This window comes from Martes martes (genome assembly GCF_963455335.1).
Source record: "Martes martes genome assembly, chromosome: 15".
In the NCBI taxonomy this organism is placed as follows: Eukaryota; Metazoa; Chordata; class Mammalia; order Carnivora; family Mustelidae; genus Martes; species Martes martes.
In genome coordinates this window covers 6,232,697-6,250,339 of record NC_137903.1, presented here as the reverse complement: position 1 = coordinate 6,250,339, position 17,643 = coordinate 6,232,697, and the positions used below count along the sequence as shown (strand labels likewise).

Sequence of the window (17,643 nt, the reverse complement as noted above, 5' to 3'; positions counted from 1 at the left end):
TGCTGGCGTTCACCGGGCCAAGCGTCGGTGGTAGACGGCAGAGTCTGGATTCCAGGTGGACCCTCCAGATGGCCGCAGCTGGGGTGGAGGGGAGCAGGGCCCGGGATCGCCAGTCGCTGAGCTGTGCCGTGTGCCAGGGCATGGAGAAGGGCTGGGCGTTGCTACCTCGGACTCTGCCGGGGTCAGTAGGAACTGGGGCGGGAGAGGAAGTCAGCCTGGGCTTGGAACTCTTGGAAACTGATCACCGTGGTGCGAGGCAGGCAGCAGCTGTGGGTTAGGACGGCACCCCGGGCACATGTGTTCCCAAGGTAGGACGGCAGGCGGATTAGGACTTTGGAGGCAAGAAGCCCCAAAGATGGTATGGCACTCGCACCCTGCCCAGCGTGTAACTCAAAATAAAACCAGTTCCAAACCAGAAAATAAGGATAAGGAAGGCCAATAATTTTCTGGTTTTACCCATGATGACTACTTTGATGCTTTTTTGGCATATTATATTTCTTCAACGATTATTTTTATTCTCGTTTTTAGTTGTCCCCCAACAGGCTAGCTACTGAGCATGTTTAGTCTGCTTGGTGGGTCATCCTTGAACGGATCTGAGCTTATAAGCCAAAAAGCCAAGGACATTTGGGCTGGAAGGGACCTTGGAGGTACCCTCTCCCCCCACCCGGGGCCCAGCGGCTCCTATCTCAGCCCATCTGGCATGTTCCTCTGGCCCAGTGCCCAGTGGTGTCCGGCATTCCCCGTCCTCTCGGGCTTCCAGCTTCCCGCTCGGCTGAGCTGGAGAATTCGGCTGTTGTCTTGATGATACATTATGTGGTATGTTCAGCAACCCAGCTCATATTTCCTGAGGGCAAACAGTAAACCAAATCAAACACACCAAACTCTTTTTCTCTTTGCTCAGCAAAGCCCTTTCCCCTCCTGAAATTCCCATTCATCACTCTGCTGAAGTTAGCACAATCCACCCAAATGGGTTGTTGGAGCGGGGGGTGGTTAGAGCCAGGGCCAGGGAGGGGTGGGAAAGTGGGAAGCAGGGAAGAAGGCCCAAGGCTAGGATCTGCCTCCCCTTCTTTATCTTTCCGTGTCTTTAGCGAACCCCATGCTAGAAAGGAGGCAAGTGGGGCGAGGTTTGGTGGTTATTTTCAGGGTTCTCCATTGATACTGGGGCTTCTCGGAGTGGTGAGTGGCAATATGTCAGAGGCCTCTCTCCAAGAAGGTCTTGCCTGGAGGGTTGGCAAGGGGCTCCGGGGGCTGGGTTGGGAGTGGAGAGGGCAGGGCGGGAGCGGGGACATAGGGACGCCAGGAGGTGAAGTCATACAACAGGCTCTCGGATTAGCAGAGAGAGGAAAGCCGAGCGTGGTGGGGGCAGCTGCCGCCCGGCTCAGCCTGTCGCCAGTGAATCCAAGGAAATTATATGTTCTCTGGCAGAGGCTGCCATGGTCTTGTTCCATCTCCTTGGCTGGGAGAAGGAACTGCAGTCCCCGCCTGTCCCGGAGAGCCTGGAATGAAAGACAGTTCCTGGGGTTTACCATGAAGAAATGGCAACCTGCTTTCGCAATGCGCGGGAGACCAGGGTCCAGCAATTAGCCGGCCCACAGCGTCTGAGTCAAACATGGGGCCTTTATCCGCTTCCCAGCCTCCTTCCCCAGTGGGAAAGGAGGGATCCCCACGTCTGCTGGGCACTGGCCAGACCAGGGCCCTGTGCACTTGAGGATGTAGACGAGTTTTTGGATAGCAGACAAGTTAGTCCCGTGGTCACTGGTGTGGGCAGCGTGGCTTCATGGCAGGAAGGGGGTAGGCTCTGAACACAGCAGCCCTGGCCCTGCCTGGTAGGTGCCCCCTCCGCCCTTCAGCGACTAACCAGCAACCAACTCGCTAGATGACCCTGAGCCCCCTTTTCCTTGCTTGCAAAGTGTGGATAGTGCTGTCTGCCTTGCCCCGTCGTTGTAAGGGCCAAAACACCGTGAAGGTCAAGGTGGGTGCTCCCTGGACCCATCACCACAGGCTCTGCATCCCTGCGTCTCTCGTCCACACCACTGTCACGGCAAGAAATGGGAATTGAGGACAGACTGGTGGCAGGTGTGGGGGCTCCCCAGGGCCCCTGCCTGGGCGGCTCTCGGACCCCCCCCCATGGGGGCTGGCAGAAGGGTGCTCCTGGCTTGCAGGAGTCTTCTCCACAGTGTGCTGGGGTGTGAGGACCTGCCGCGTCAGCTCTGTCACCTGGGTCAACTCTTTTGTCACAGGAAAGCCAGTAGCCTACTGTAAAGCGTCACTTGACAAAATCCCAGTGCCCGTCATAGAAGTAGCCCGTTCCATGGGATTTGTAATGGGTGAAAAACTCACTGTCACCAGGGTGCCTCAGTCAGAAGAACATGCAGCTCTTTGATTTCAGGGTCGTGAGTTCGAGCCCCATGTTGGGCATAGAGATTACTAAAAAAAAAAAAAAAATTCAGTGTAATAGGTCCTAAGGAGCACCCATTCAGGGGACTCAGAGATGCACAAGAGGTGGCTGTTCTTCCAGCTCCTTCGAGTCTGCAGAGGCAAAATCCTTCCATAACGCCCGTGGAAGGCAGGTGGGAGAGGGGCTGTGACAGGAGGTGTGGACTCGGGTCTGTTGGAAGTTGTGTTCAGCCTTGAGGAGAAGCCCCGAGCGTGGTGCCTCAGACAGTAGGTGGGCTGATGTTCTTTCACGAAGAAGGAGCCTCGGAGGCAGGCCGACCTGGCCGGTGTGCTTAGCTGCATGAAGCCGTTGGCGAGGTCCGTCCTCAGAATCCCCTCGTGGTCACGAGATGGGTGCCCGGCGGAAGCTACCCCGTCCACATTGCAGGCCACACCGACCGGGAAGAGTGCGAAAGATGCCTTACGCTGACAGCCCCCCTTTTAAGGAACTTTTCCAACGGCTCTTTCCACCAACTTGTCCTTGTACCCCACTGGCCAGAACTTTGGCCCGCGGCCGCTCCCACAGAGCCAGTTTCCCATTGCAAAGGAACAGGAGACGGGATTTGCATTAAGTCACTCAGAAGTCTCTGCCACAACGTGCGAAGTGAGGACCGAGAAAGATTAATTATGAATGAGGAGGTCTGGGAGTATTTTCTTAAGGACCTGAGATGCTAGCCAGGCCTTGAGAAATGGGCAGGTTATGGTAAGTGGCTCTGGAAGGGGGAAGGAAATGGGCTTCCAGACGGAAAGAGCAGTCACAGCCAAGAGCCCGGAGCTCAGGAGAGCCAAGAGGGCAAGAGGTCAGCCAAACGCCTGAAGGACCGGGGCTCGGGGCTCGGGGGGCGGGACTAGAGAGAAGAACACTGAGCTGGGCCAAGGTCCATTTTTGAGAGGGTGTAAATGCCCGGCCAGGGACCTTGGACTTTCTTCTGGATGCATCAGGGCAGGCTGGGGTCATTCTTTGTGACGGTGGAAGTAAGAACTTCCCCCAGAGGTGAGCATTGTGGGCCTCAGGCCTCATGTCCCGGCCCGGGCACTGTTGTCCACACAGGGATCTCCCTGGAAACACCTGATTCCAGATCTAAGTCACACAGCAGGCCTAGCCCAGGCTGAGAGGAGGAGTGCACCCTCTGGGAAGTACAGCGTGGAGGTCAGAGACACACGCTGGAGCCAGGGTACGGGGGTTCAAATCCTGCCTCCACCACTTCCCAGCTGTGGGACCTGGGGCAACCTCTCTGTGCCTCAGGTTCCTGACGTGTAAATGCGAATGGTAAAGAGTTCCTACCTCGGAGGACAGTGCCTTGCCTGCAGCTTTGCCTCCTCCTGACCCCTGCCTGTCTGACCAGTGACCCGGCCTTCCCTTGTGTCCCCTCCGAGGAGCAGTATGAGGAGCGGTTTCTGCAGGAAGAGACCGTGTCCCAGCACATCAACTCTGTCGAGCTCCTGCAGACACGGCCCCTGGCCCCGCCGGAGGTGGCAAGGCCCCAGCGGCCCCTGCAGAGGCAGGTGCACCTGCGGGGCCGGCCAGCCTCCAAGCCCACCGTCATCCGGGGCATCACCTACTACAAGGCCAAGGTCCCCGAGGAGGAGAATGACATCGAAGAGCAGCGTGAGTTGGGGTCAGCAGGCTGCTGTGGAGGAAGGGCGGGGAGGGAGTCGCCATTTGGACCCTCCTGCAGTCTAATGACTGCTGTGGCCTCGCAGAGCCAGCGGGGTCATGGGGGAATTGCCCGCCGAGACAAAAGACCGGAGTTCCCGCTGCGTTTCCTCACAATTTGCTGCGCTGCCGCTGCCTCCGGTGGGTCACTTGAGGTCTCCGGGCTTGCGATCTGATCACGTAGCAGAGCTGTAGGGGACTTTGGTTCCCTCTAGTCCTGTTTTGAGGACACTGAGGCTTGTGGGGAGAGGGGTGCTGTGCTCAGAGCCCCACCTGCTGTCCCTGTCTCCAGGGGACCTGGGCTTCTCCCCCCTCCCAGTTTGTGCTCACCTAGCTGTTGACGTAATCAGTTTGCCCACTTTGAACCTTGTCTGTTCTCCTTTTTAATTACTGGTTTGTGGGATTTTTTTTTTTTTTTAAATTCTGGAACAAGTCCTTTGTCAGTGGTAACTGCCGCACACGTTTTTGCCCTGCCCGTGGACCGCAGCTTCAGGTCCTTAATGGTGGTTTTGACGAACAGAAGAAACGCAATTTGCTTTTTATTTCATTTGTGGTTAGACCTCTTTGTGTCCTAATAGAGCTTTGCTTCCTCATATGCCTTCTCTGCTCAAAACCCTGCCCCCTCCCCCATTTTATTCAGAATAAGAGCTGAAGGCCAAACAGCGCCCAAACTCCCGGTGACCCAGTTCCTGTGCCCTCTCCGCCATCATGGGTTACTCTCCCTGCACACCCTTCGCCTTGTCCACCCTGACCCCACTGCAGGCACGTTCTGGCCTCAGGGCCTTTGCACTGCTGCTTCTTGCCCCAGAATACTCTTCCCCGGATGGCTGCTTGGCCAGCTCCCTTAGCTCCTTCAGGCCTCTCTCATCTCCATCCTGACCACTTGATCCATTACTGCAAGTCTCCCCCTACCCCCTGCCAGCTCTCCGGACACACCTCACCCTACTCGAATTTTCCCCTCAGCACCGTCAAGTGTGCTGTCTACCTGTCCTTTAGTGTCTGTGCCGCTAGACAGAAGCCCCATAAGGGCAAGATGTTTTGCTCATGGCTGTTGAGTGTGCTCCATAAACGTGCTGGATGAATGGACAGGGTGACTGGCCTCCTCTGGGCTCCGTGGCGGTGGGTGCGGGTCCTCCCCATGTCCCCGAGCCTGGGTGGAGCTGAGAGGCAGTCCCGTCGGAGACCCTCTAGGGGACGCAGTGCCCTCCCATCCCTGCAACTTCTCACCCTCTTCTGAAATCCCAGCCGGGCTCCATCTCTGAACCAGGGTGTCGTGTTGAGGAAAGGAACCCTCTCATTATTTTTTTTCTAAAGATTTTGTTTATTTGAGAGAGAGAGGGAGGGAGAGCACAAGTGGAAGGAGAGGCAGAAGCAGGCTTCCCCTATTGAGCAGGGAGCCTGACTTGGGGCTCGATCCCGGGACCCTGGGATCATGACCTGAGCAGAAGGCAGATACTTAACCAGCTGGGCCCCCAGGCGTCCCAGGAACCGTCTTCTTAATCTGCCAAATGCCACATGCTCTTGCTCCTGACAGTGCTCCTCTCCCTGATTCACCGATGACCTTGTGTTTGTTTCCCAGAAGATGAGTTTTTCAGTGGTGACAATGGAGTGGATTTGCTGATTGAAGACCAGCTTCTGAGACACAATGACCTGCTGACCAGTGTCACCCGGAGACCGGTGGTCACCCGTCAGGGCACCACTGGGATGAGTGACGCGCAGACCTCAGCCATGGCCGCACCCTCAGAGCCCAGCACCCTGGACCCCACCCTGTCTGCCTCAGTAGAACAGTTCTCAGCACCACTCCAGACCTCCTCCGTGTTTCCAGGTCCCACAGCAGAGGCAAGCCTAGAGCCTTCCACTCAGGTACCAGCCACTACCGTGGCCCACACAGCCACCCAGCAGCCTCCGGCCTCGGCATCCCCGCCAGCGGCCTCTGGGAACCCATTTACTGAGGCTCCACACATGGCCCTGGTGCCTCCCACCACAGTCCAGACGGACTCGTTGGGGAGAGATGCTACCACGGGGCAGGGCGCAGTCCCTGCCAGCCCCACCCTGAGCCCAGAAGAGGAGGATGACATCCGGAATGTCATAGGTGAGTTCCCTCTGCCTGGCCTCCGTGTCCTGCTCAGCTCTGGCAACGGGCTCAGCCCAGAGGTAGGCAGAAAGGAGCCAGAAGGCTGGAAGGTCCTTCCTTCTCTGGAAGGAAAAGCAGGTGAAGTTATGCCTTCGGCCAGTGATCGGTGTTAATAACATCTAGGGGTGGTGTTGTTGCTGCCGTGGTTTTTAGAGAGAAAGAAAGTGCGTGCACATGCATATGAGCGATGGTGGGGGAGGGGCAGAAGGAGAGAGAGAAGGAGAGAGAGAATCTCAAGCAGACTCCCTGCTGGGCACGGAGCCCGACGCGGGGCTCGACCTCACGACCCTGAGATCATGACCTGAGCCAAAACAAGAGTCAGATTCTTAACTGACTGAGCCACCCGGGTGCCCCAACATCTAGGGTTTATGTATTCGAAACGAGCCAGTGGCGCCAGTGGGAGGCTCCTCTCTGAGGTATACATGAGTCAGTGGAGAGAGGGCCCTACCTCATCGGTCAGTTTTGTAAACATTTGTTGAGCACCTTCTGTGTCCTAGGCTTTGTGATGGGGGTTGGGTATCTGGCAATGACTAGGTTTTCTGCAGTAGGTTTACCAGGCCGTGAAGTAACAAGGGACTCTTATTCGTGGAGGTCCCAGAATAACAGAGAAGAGCGAGCACCCTACCACTAGTACAGTGGGCCCCAGGGCCCCGATCCCCTGAGCGGCGGCCTCGGAGAGCGTGGCGCGCTGTGGCTTCATGTGATAGATGCTGTAGCGGCAGAGGGAGGGAGAGACCGAGGGAGCACCAGCGTGGCCTGGGTGCTAAGCAGGCTGGGAGGCTATTCTAAGGTGGTGTCATTTGAGCTGGGTTTTGAAGGATGAACAGGAGTTTTCTAAACAGAGAAGGGAAGGCTTCTCACTGTTAGATCTAAAGGAACAAAGCACGTTCCGGAAGTGTGGCAAGTGCGGTCTGTTCCGTAAGCTTCAGAGCCACATGGTGACCCTGAGAACCGTGGTTGGAACACGTGTTGGGGAAAGACAGCTAGAGAAGGACATGGGAGCAGGCTGCAGGGGTCTCATCCCAGAGAGAACGCAGCCAGACATCCGCTGAGGCACCACCGAGACCAGCTGTTGAGTAAGAGTTTCATCAAAGTGCTTGTTGGAAATGAACGTGCTTTGACAGGAGACATGGTTTGCCTTCTCCCTTTTTCTTCTTCCCACTCTCCGCTCCCTCGGCCGCCTTGTCTCCATTCCCTGCTCAGAACAAGGTGCTGGCTACTGTCGGACAAGGTTGGGGAAGGAGCACCTGCCAGGAGCAGACACCGGGGTCAGAGCCGGGTCTCAGCCGCTGACAGCTGTGTGACCTTGGCCGAATCCCTCCCCTTCTATGGGGCTCCGATGTAATTAGATATTTGCTAAAGCCTGTTTCCGCCACGAAATCCTGTGGTTTCTTGCAGTAGGTTTATCAGGTGGTGATACGGCAAGGGAAATTCCCAGAATAATGGCACCGTGGGAGCAGGGAAATAACCAGTAGAAATAGACCCCAGGGCAAAAGCTCGTGAACCTCCAGAAGAAGCCCGTGCTTGGGCCACGGGGTTGGGGGGAGCAGGAGAGGGTGGTCTTCTTCATTTTCTTTCCCTTCCATGGTGGAAGCAAGCTGACAGTGGCAAAGAAGGCGGTCACTCTGCGCGGGTGGTGAATTCTGAAGCTGTAGGTCCTGCTTGAGTTCCGCAGACTGCCCTGGGGCCTGAGCCCGAGGTTTCCACTTCCTCCCTGGCTCTGGGCAGCCTGACCACACTCCTGGGGCCGTAGGCCCTGAGCCCCACATCATACCCCCCACTCTGCCACCGCTTCACCCGGGACTGGGAGGGTCAGTTCCCCCCAAAATATTGCCACGCCCCTCCACAGCTGGCTCAGATAGGGACAGTGAAGACAGGTAGGCCTGCACACCTTCGTGCCCCCGGCGATGCTGCCCATCAGCCTCGGAGCCGCCTCCCCGGGTGACTTCCTCGCCAGGAGTGGAGTGCTCTGCTGTGCCTGCCTCCCCTGGGGGCCGCCGGCAGTGTAACTGCCAACGGGCACCTTTCTGGGCCCCTCAGGAACCCCCCTCCTCGAGGAGTCTGAGATGCTAATGCAGGAAGGAGACACCCCGCATCCTTGCGGCCATTCGCCTGGTGGGAGCCAGAGAGGGGAAAATGTTTCCTCTTGCTGCTCCGGATTCTGTTTAACCAGAACGACAGCAGCGCGTGGAGGGTATAAGGTTCTGCTTCCAGACTGGCCTGTAGGGTTTTGTCTGGCTTGGGTCCACCACCGAGAAAACACAGGGACGTGAATGTGCACGTGGGGTTTTCTTCAAACACATACGGGTGAAAAGACGGGGTGGCTCGGAGAAGGGACAGGGCTGCGTGGATTCCTGACTGGCTTGTTTTGGGGAATCGTCTTTTTTTAAAGATTTATTTGTTTGAGAGCGAGAAGGCACACATGTGCACATGTGCATGCATGAGCACCAGCAGGACGGGCAGAGGGAGAGGGAGAGAATCTCAAGCAGACTCCACCCCTGCCCCACCCCACTGAGCAGGGACCCCGATGCGGGGCTCCATCTCACGACCCTGAGATCATGACCCAGGAAATCATAGGCTGAGCCGAAACCAGGAGTCGGACGCTCAAACCAACGGTGCCACCCAGGTGCCCCTTGGGGAATCATTTTTGATTGCTTATCGCTGTCAGGTGCCTCCCTGAAGCTGCTGTGAGTGTGGGTGGGATTTCCTTTCTGGATCCTTCTCTGCAGACCCCTGATTATCTGTGCCTGGTGAGTAAGACCAGGTTGCGCTGCGTGTCCTGGTTGCAGGTAAATGAAAACCATTTGGCTGAAACCGACCCGGGCCACAGGTCTGCTGCCCCTGAAGGTTGTTTGCTGCTTAATGAGGCCGGCCGTTTTGATTTTGAGCTATCTGAGGTGTGGTCTTAAACGGGGCTGCTTTTAAGAGGAACATCCTATCCCATGCTTTCCAAATCTGATTTTGTGATGTCCTAAAATGCCTAACCATGATCCTCAGGGGAATTATAAACCTTTCAGAAAAACTCCAAAAACAAGTAAATTAGAATTAACTTTTGGTTATGGAAACAAGCATTTGGCTGAAGTGTAGTCACTGTGGGACCGGGAAGGGAAAAATACTGTCAATGATGGCAGCTGGCTCTCCAAGCGAGGGGTGAGCCAGCGCCCTGGGGCCTGGGGAGGGGTCAGCCACTGTCCTGGGGCCTGGGGAGGGGTCAGCCACTGTCCTGGGGCCTGGGGAGGGGTCAGCCACTGTCCTGGGGCCTGGGGAGGGGTCAGCCACCGTCCTGGGGCCTGGAGAGGGCTGCTCAGTTTCTGCAGAGCAGGGAAAGGCTGTGCCACGTGGGCCAGGCCCCGCAGAGCCCCAGACTTGAATGGCTGCAGCTCCTGATGCGAGTTTTTCCACGGGGCTGGTTTGGGGTAGGGAGGGAGAGGGGAGGAGCAGACAAGAGGACTGTCAGGATGACGACAGCGTCAGCGAGAGCCTGTCCCTATTGAATCCAGGAAACTTGATCTGGGAAGACCAGGCTCCCAGACTAGCCTGAGACCTTAACAGTCCCTGAGGTTCGCTGGCCCTCCAGCTGTGGGCGGGGAGGGGACTGGAGAGGGGGAAGGTGGCCAGGCCTGTCTGCCACGCGTCAGGGGGGCTGGCCCGGGCTGCCCGAGAAAGGTGGTGCTGGCAGGGCAAGAGGGCAGGACCCATGAGGTCCCGGCCTCTGCGGCGGCCAGACCAGATGCTGACAAGACCGGTCCCTGCCCCGGACTCCACGGGCTCTCTGCTCCAGCCGCTCGGTCCCCAGCCGCCTAGCCAGCCCCCTAGCCAGCCCCCTGCAGCCACAGGGATCTTCAGTCATAACCAGGGGCTCTGGCCACGGAAACGAGAATGGAAAGTAGAGACCTTGCGTGGAAGTGGATGAGGAATAAAGTCTTCCCCTCCGCCAGGAAAAGGTTCCTCCAGTACCGCTCTTTGCCACCCTGACAGGGGGTGAGAGGGCTCGCTTCCCGAGAGGACCGCTGGTGGAGGGCGGCAGGTGACCAACGTGGCACGAGGGAAACCTGGCAGACAGGATGCCCTTGGTCCAGCTGAGGCCAACATGGGCTCTGACGGTGAACCCCCATCTCCTGGCGCGGTTGCCAGCATGGACGTCCCCGGGGGAGAGGGCGCCTGCACGGGCAGAGCACCGTGGGGGGCCGTGAAGGGAGCCCTGTGCAGGGGGAAATACTGGGGGGCAGGGACAGGGCTCTGGGATAGGGAGCCAGGGGCCTGATGAAGGGGAGCACGGCCTTAATGCTGGAAGTGGTAGAGAGAGTCGGAAGCCCAGCTGCCCTCAGTCAGAGCTGGGGGCGGGGGGTTCTCAGGCAGGCCCGTGGAAGGTGACCCCCCCCCAGGTGACGGCGCCTCAGAGAGAGGCAGGGCAGCGACCCCCTCGCTTGTGTTTCAGACATGAGAACATCCTTCCAGCTGTGGGGATGGGATGCATCGCGTGTTTGGGGTCCGAGGGACTCTCTCCTGGAAAGAGACGCTGACCCGGCTGTCTTGAAGGACTGGGAAGGACGGGCCGGGCTGCGAAGGGCGGTGGTGCCACAGTGAGGAGGAGCAGGGCCGTGGGAGCAGCGAGCCAGGCGGCTGGGGGCCGGGGGAGCCCTGGCCCCGATGAGCACACGGGGGCCGCGCCAGTGCAGGTCGTCAGTAGAAGGCTTCTCCTTTCCTTCTGGGGTGACTCACTCTCTCTCTCTCTCTCTCATTAGGCTGCTTTTTTTTTTTTCCTCTTGGCTATTTCATGCCATTCTAAGTGAAGAAATATTAAAAATTCCCAGAATTAGCATGAGTTTTACCATTCATCTTTATGTCGGGTTTTTTAACTACAAATATAAGGTCACTTGACTCCAGTGTGGCAGTCACCAAAATGACACGGTGCCTGTGTCATAGCTCCTTCGTACATACGCATTTTGTTCTTGGCGGAGCGGGGGAGACGCTGCACAAAGCCAGCTCAGCTGTTCTGTTTCCCTCGCTGGTGTGTGCCTGTGTTAGCAGCACGCCCTCTCTCCGGCCCACTGAGGAGGGAAAGACTGACAAGAAAAAGACTGTGAGTCACCCAGTCTTTCCGTCTTATCATTTTTAGGCCAAGTTGTTGGCTAATGCAAGGAAGTAACACAAGTAAGAAATAATACAGAGCTCTTTGCTCGGTTTTTCGTGTTTCTTAAAGCACCGCCGTCGTCTTCGTTCAAAGCCAGCTCTGGCCCGATGGAAGGTGTGGCCTCGGGGGCCGTCGGGTCCCCCTTCCTCAGTTGTGGGGGCAACGCGCTCGCTCCCCTGAGTCTGGCTGAACTCCCACGTGCACTGGGCCTGCCCGGAGCTCCGTGCTCATCAGGGGTAGCAAACACTGCGTGCAGATGGGTGGCAGGAAGGCACACACAGTCAGGGTGCCGGCTCCCAGGCACACACACACTCCGCTGTCCTGTTAGACTTCGCTTCTAGAACACGAGGTCACAGGTAAAATGATGAAGAATGTCAGGATGGGGACAGCAGGGTGTTACCGCAGGGTGCCCTTTTCTGAACAAGGCACAGGTGATGTGGCAGGAGGGCCCCTGGGAAGACCATCAGTGGGGGACCGGCCAGGGAGGTCAGGCTGGCAGCCCGAGGGCTGCGCTCGTCCCGAGGCTGGTTTTAGTCCGGAGCTCTCCACCGGGCCAGCGGCTCTCCCGCCCCACCGCAGCCTCTGCGTCTGCCCACTGGCCCGCACTCCCCGCTGCACCCCTTCAGTCCCTGCCTGGCCTCCCAAGCCATCTGAGTTCGAGAAATCAGAAGCGGGGGATGGCAAGGGCAAGCGTGGACGGGCTCCGCACCGTGGCTGGCGATGGCTGTTAAGGGTTTACCCAGAACACAGCTCATGACTGTGGGGCGGGATAGGCAGGAGGGGCAGAGAGGATCCAGAGGGGAGAGCGGGGTAGCCAGATGAACCCGGAAAGACACGGTGAGGTCCGAACTGAGCCACAGAGGTGAAAAGGAAGGGCAGGAGAGGGAGGAGACAGCGACCTGTGGGTGTGGGGGCAGGAGGAGACCGCAGAGAGGGCCCGGGCTCCTGGGGTGGCTCCTGGCTGGTGCGCTGGGCCGGGCTCTAGGACAGCAGCAGGCTGTCCACTGAGGCACACGGATTCTGCTTTTCATCCAGTAAGTCTGAGGAACCAGGAGGACACACAGGAGAAACGTGTGGGGGACCGATGGAGGCACTCAGGGAGGGTGGAGTCTGCCCAGGGGACGCAGGACGAGCGAGAGGAGGCTCCAGGGGCAGCTGTGAGGGTGACGGGGAAGGGAAGGCTGCTGGCGAGCAGGACCCGGCGTGGGGAGGGGGGTCAGGGTGCTGGGGGTGATGGGTGATGCCCCGATGTCCCCGTGGCCAGGCCTGCCCCGCGAAGGGCCACAGCTGAGAGCCCGGGTGCAGGGGAACCTCTCCGGCAGATTTCCCCTTTAAGATGGCGAGGTGTGGGCAGGTTTAAGTGCTGAGGGGAAGAGCACCTTCTTTTCAGACCCTGGGACCCTGTGTTGGGAGCCCCTGGCTCCCAGGACTACCGACGACGAGAGGGGCCGATGCCTAGAGAGTGCTTTGTACTTGGTCACTGTCACCGAGTGTGGGAACACTTCCAGGGTGAGTCACAGATAGCGCTGTCTTCTCTGTGGCCCCTGTCAACCGCCCCCCACCTTCTCTCCTCGTCCCTGATGAGCATTACCACGCAGTGTCTTCTCTGCATGGCTGACGGTTGGCTTCCAAGGGCAGGTGCGTCTGAACGGCTCTGACCCTCGGACCGTGATAATGGGTCCGGGCCTCATGGCTTACTGACCTTGAACCTATGTACAAGGGTCTGCATGTGGGTCAGCATCGCTCTGTCTCTGGGCCTGCAGAGATGTGCCCCCAGGTCTTGGGTGCCCACCAGCTGGGACTCACCCCAACCCAAGAAATAAGGACGCCCGACTCCAGAGCTCACTGACTCTATCTGTCCCAGTGTCCTTGGCCTCCTGTAACAAATTACCACAAACTTAGTGGCTTAAACAACAGGAATGGATTTTCTGCTGGGTCTAGAGGCGAGAAGTCTGAAATAAGTCTTAGAGGGGCTAAAATCAAGGTGTCAGAGGGCCGATTCCTCCCCGAGGCTCCAAGAGAGAATCCTTATCTTGCCTTTCTCAGCTTTCGGCGGCTGCCAGTGCTCCTTGGCTTGCAGCCACATCTCTCTCTGCCTCCCTAGTAGGAGGCTACTTGCCAGAGCACTGAGGACTCACCTGGATAATCCAGGATCTCCCCCCATCTCCAGATCGCCCACTTCAATCACATCAGCATGGTCCCTTTTGCCATATTAGGTCACATCCACAGGTTCCAGGGGTTAGGACCTGGAAATCTCTGGGGCCATGACTTGGCCTGCCCTTCTGTCCTCAGAGTGGATTCTCCAAGCCCTCGTGAAGTAGGTGTGGCATATCGTAATGCTCGTTTTCCCACAGCAGAAGGTAAAGCTCTGACATTTTGGAGGCAATACAGACTTCGGAGTTGGTAGCAGGGCCAAGACCCAGGCCGGGCCTCTGGCTCCAAACCCGGGACAGATTCTGGAGCCCCCCCAAGCAGGACCCTGCTACTACAGAGCCTCAGGGCTGAGACAGGACTGTGTAGGGATTTAGGGGGCTTCCCAGGGCACCCTAGTACTTCAAAACTCAGATGAGTCCTGGCTTGCAGGAGCTCATCTGCGGTTTCTGAGTCTGGTCCGGGAGGTGGCATAGTCGTGGCAGCCCCTGATGGAAACCCCTTGCCTCCCATCTGCGGAGCTCTGGGGAGTGGGTGAGGGAGACAGGGAGTCCGTGCCCTCGCTGGGCTGTGCCAGGGGCAGGGGGCACGTGGAAATGCTCCTCCCTGGGGATGCCACACCAGGGCTTACCTCCAGGCACGGGAAGCACGGCCCCCGCTCAGTGCCAGGGAAGGAGCAATTTCCCAGCAGACCGTAGCTGCCTGGGCCAGCTAGAGCTTTCTCTTTTATTGTCTTGAACAGATGAGCTCAGTTGTGGGGGAATGAGGCTTTGGCTGCTCAGTTCTGTTGTTTGTCTTGTGGAGACTGGATCCCTCCCTCCCCAGGCCGTCAGATCAGGACCTAATGAACCCCACACAGAACTGCCCGAACCTGCCAACTGCACCCCACTGCGGGGGCTGCCTGGGAAACAGTGTACACCCCAACCTCCAGCCGCCTGCTGCCCCAGGCCCGGCGCCAAGGGCACGGTGCCTGCCCTGTCCTGCCAGCTTGAGCTCCTTCCTCAGACCACGAATGGGGCAGTAGGATGGATGGAACAGACTGGAACAGTTGGGAAATGAGGGTGGCCTGGAATTGAGAGAGCCCCGAATCCGAACTGGAGGCCTTTGTGTTTTGTCCATGTGAACATCAGGGACCAGTAACTCTTGCCACTGTCACCCATCTGGCTGCCAGTTTGATGGCAGGTGAGGGTGATCTGCTGGTGAGAGCACATTGTCAGGGGCAGTGTGAGGGCGGGGTTCACCTTCCCGCCTCCTCTGTAGCCCACAGTGCGGGGACAGAAAGAGCACGTGTCCTCGGTGGTCACACACAATTTCAGTGTCTGTGAGGGCCGTACTCAATAGTAACACTGTGTATTAGGCATTCTAGGCTTTCTACTTGGTCTAGAACTCAGCAGAGTGCTGGTGGCTTTTGAGGGTCCCTTCTGGGCACTAGGTCACCCCAAAGAGCCCCTGAGAGTGTATGACTGAGCTCCTGTCCCACGAAGGCAGACTGGGCTGAGAAGGGGCTCATAGAGCCACAGCAAGCTGCTTACACGGAGCTTGGCCCCTGCTCCTCCCGGTCCCCAGAAGGGGACCCTGGCACCTTGCCCACAGTAGTGACAGGAGCACAGGCTTGAGGACAGCTCTCTAGGACCCAGCCGGTGGCAGCTCAGCGGCTGGTGGAGCTCCGTGTTCCTGGGTCACGTGTGGCCCCGGCCCTCAGCTCTGCTCACGCTTCCCGACCTGGCACGCATTCATCCGGACGCTGTTTCCCCAGGATGGAGGACAAAGAGGAAAGTCCCAGCCCCGCTCCCTCTGTGCTTGGGTGGGGGTAGCCAAGGCGGCGGGGTGGGAACAGAGCCTCCTTGAGCAGGTAGAGGACATCTTGGGAGAGGCTCACTCACAGCACTAGGGGAACAAATGGAACATGAAGACTGGTTTTCCAGAGGAGGGTGGGGTGTCAGGAAAGAACATGGGAGCTTAGATCCTGGAGGGATGAGTATGTAGGATTGAGAAGTCAGAGGACGGTGGCAGCAGGGGGCTTTGTAGGAGTGGCCTGTAGGACTGATGGTGGGGGCGTGGCAAGTGGATGATGCTGAGGTGTCCAGGCGTGGGTCAGAAGCCCCCCAAGGGCCACAGAGCCCAGCGGGGTGGGGGGGGAGGCAGGGCACAGGTTTTGGGACTTCAGGTCTTCCTTCATCCCAACCCTGCCTCCCCCTCTCTGTCAGGAAGGTGCAAAGACACCCTGTCCACGATCACGGGGCCGACCACCCAGAACACATACGGGCGGAATGAGGGGGCCTGGATGAAGGACCCCCTGGCCAAGGATGAGCGGATCTACGTCACCAACTATTACTACGGCAACACCCTGGTAGAGTTCCGGAACCTGGAGAACTTCAAACAAGGTAGGCGCCGTCGGCCCCCCTCGGGGTTTCCTCCCGTCCCGGCGGCCCCTGTCCTCATCACAGCCAGATCGCTTTGGGAGGCGCCTGCGGTCCAGAAGCGGGACGCCGTCTTCCGATGGTGAAAGGACCATCCTGGTGGCGGGGGTCCCCCTTCCATGCCCCACATTGTCTGCGTTTGGCTCCTGGGGTCCAGGGCTGGGGTGGGCGCGTAGCCTAGTGAGATAGCCCCCTTCCTAGAGCCGGGCCCCAGGGGGTGAGCGCCTGGGCCTGGGAGTGGGAACAGTTCCTCCGGGTGCGGGATGAGCGTGCGGAGGCTCAGCAGTGTGAAGCCGCTTGCCGCACAAAACTAGAAACTGGGCGCGCTGAGACAGCCCCAGGGCTGCGCCCCCTGGGCCACCGGCTGCCCCGCCCCCTGCGGCCGCCCCCGCCGCCCCCATCCTGAAGCCCCGCCCTCGCGCGCAGGCCGCTGGAGCAATTCCTACAAGCTCCCGTACAGCTGGATCGGCACCGGCCACGTGGTGTACAACGGGGCCTTCTACTACAACCGCGCCTTCACCCGTAACATCATCAAGTATGACCTGAAGCAGCGCTTCGTGGCCGCCTGGGCCATGCTCCACGACGTGGCCTACGAGGAGGCCACCCCCTGGCGGTGGCAGGGCCACTCAGACGTGGACTTCGCTGTGGACGAGAACGGCCTGTGGCTCATCTACCCGGCCCTGGACGACGAGGGCTTCAGCCAGGAGGTGATCGTGCTGAGCAAGCTCAACGCCGTGGACCTGAGCACGCAGAAGGAGACCACGTGGCGCACGGGGCTGCGGCGCAACTTCTACGGCAACTGCTTCGTCATCTGCGGGGTGCTGTACGCCGTGGACAGCTACAACCAGCGCAACGCCAACATCTCCTACGCCTTCGACACCCACACCAACACGCAGATCGTCCCGCGGCTGCTGTTCGAGAACGAGTACTCCTACACCACCCAGATAGACTACAACCCCAAGGACCGCCTGCTCTACGCCTGGGACAATGGCCACCAGGTCACCTACCACGTCATCTTCGCCTACTGACACCCTGGCCCCGCGTGCAGAAGTGCAGAGGGGCTCCCGGCACCTTGTGTGCATGTGTGAGTGTGTGTGTGGATGCGTATGTGTTGTTTAAAAAATATATATTATTTTGTATAATATTACAACTGTAAAAGGACAGTTTGGGTCTATTTTTTTTAAGTGGATTGTAGATCAATCCATACACGTATGTGCTGGTCTCATCCTCCACGGTTTATATTTTTGTGCAAATGGACTTCTCCTTTGACCAGTAACCACCTTCCTTCAAGCCCTCAACCTCTCCCGCTCCCAGATCTTAGCAGCGGAAAAGAGTTCTCCATCTGGGTCTTGCAGGCACCAGGAGCAGGAGTGAAGGAGGCAAGAACGAAGTGTTAAGGGGCGGGAAAATTTTTATGTTTTGGAGAAGTTTTAAAAACCCAGAAAAATGCTTTTTTTTAATAAAGAAAAAATGTAAAACCACCCTCGAATGTGTTTTTGTTCAGCATGGTTGTGTGGGGCAGGGCTGATCCTGCTCCCCAACCCCCCAGGAGTCTCGGTCCACCTGGAGCCCACTCCCCTGCTGGGGGGGGCCCTGCACCCCGCTGACCCTGTGTGTGCTTCGGCGCATTTCTCTTCCACCGGCACACCAGCTTCCTTTCTCTGCTCTTTTTCTGGTCATTTTGCCCAAGAGGTGGGAAGCTGTTCATTCC

General features: G+C 58.2%; 1 protein-coding gene across 1 annotated transcript in view; it reads left to right on the top strand.

Moving 5' to 3' along the window:
• OLFML2B (olfactomedin like 2B) overlaps positions 1-17,408 on the top strand; it is a 34,887-nt gene extending 17,479 nt beyond the window's left edge. The window contains exons 5-8 of the mRNA XM_080825047.1: positions 3,820-4,045; positions 5,673-6,185; positions 15,720-15,896; positions 16,359-17,408. Of these exons, the coding sequence (XP_080681173.1) occupies positions 3,820-4,045; positions 5,673-6,185; positions 15,720-15,896; positions 16,359-16,960 (1,518 nt within the window). The 3' untranslated portion in view covers positions 16,961-17,408. The remainder of the gene's footprint in view (positions 1-3,819; positions 4,046-5,672; positions 6,186-15,719; positions 15,897-16,358) is intronic.
• Positions 17,409-17,643: the final 235 nt, after the last annotated feature.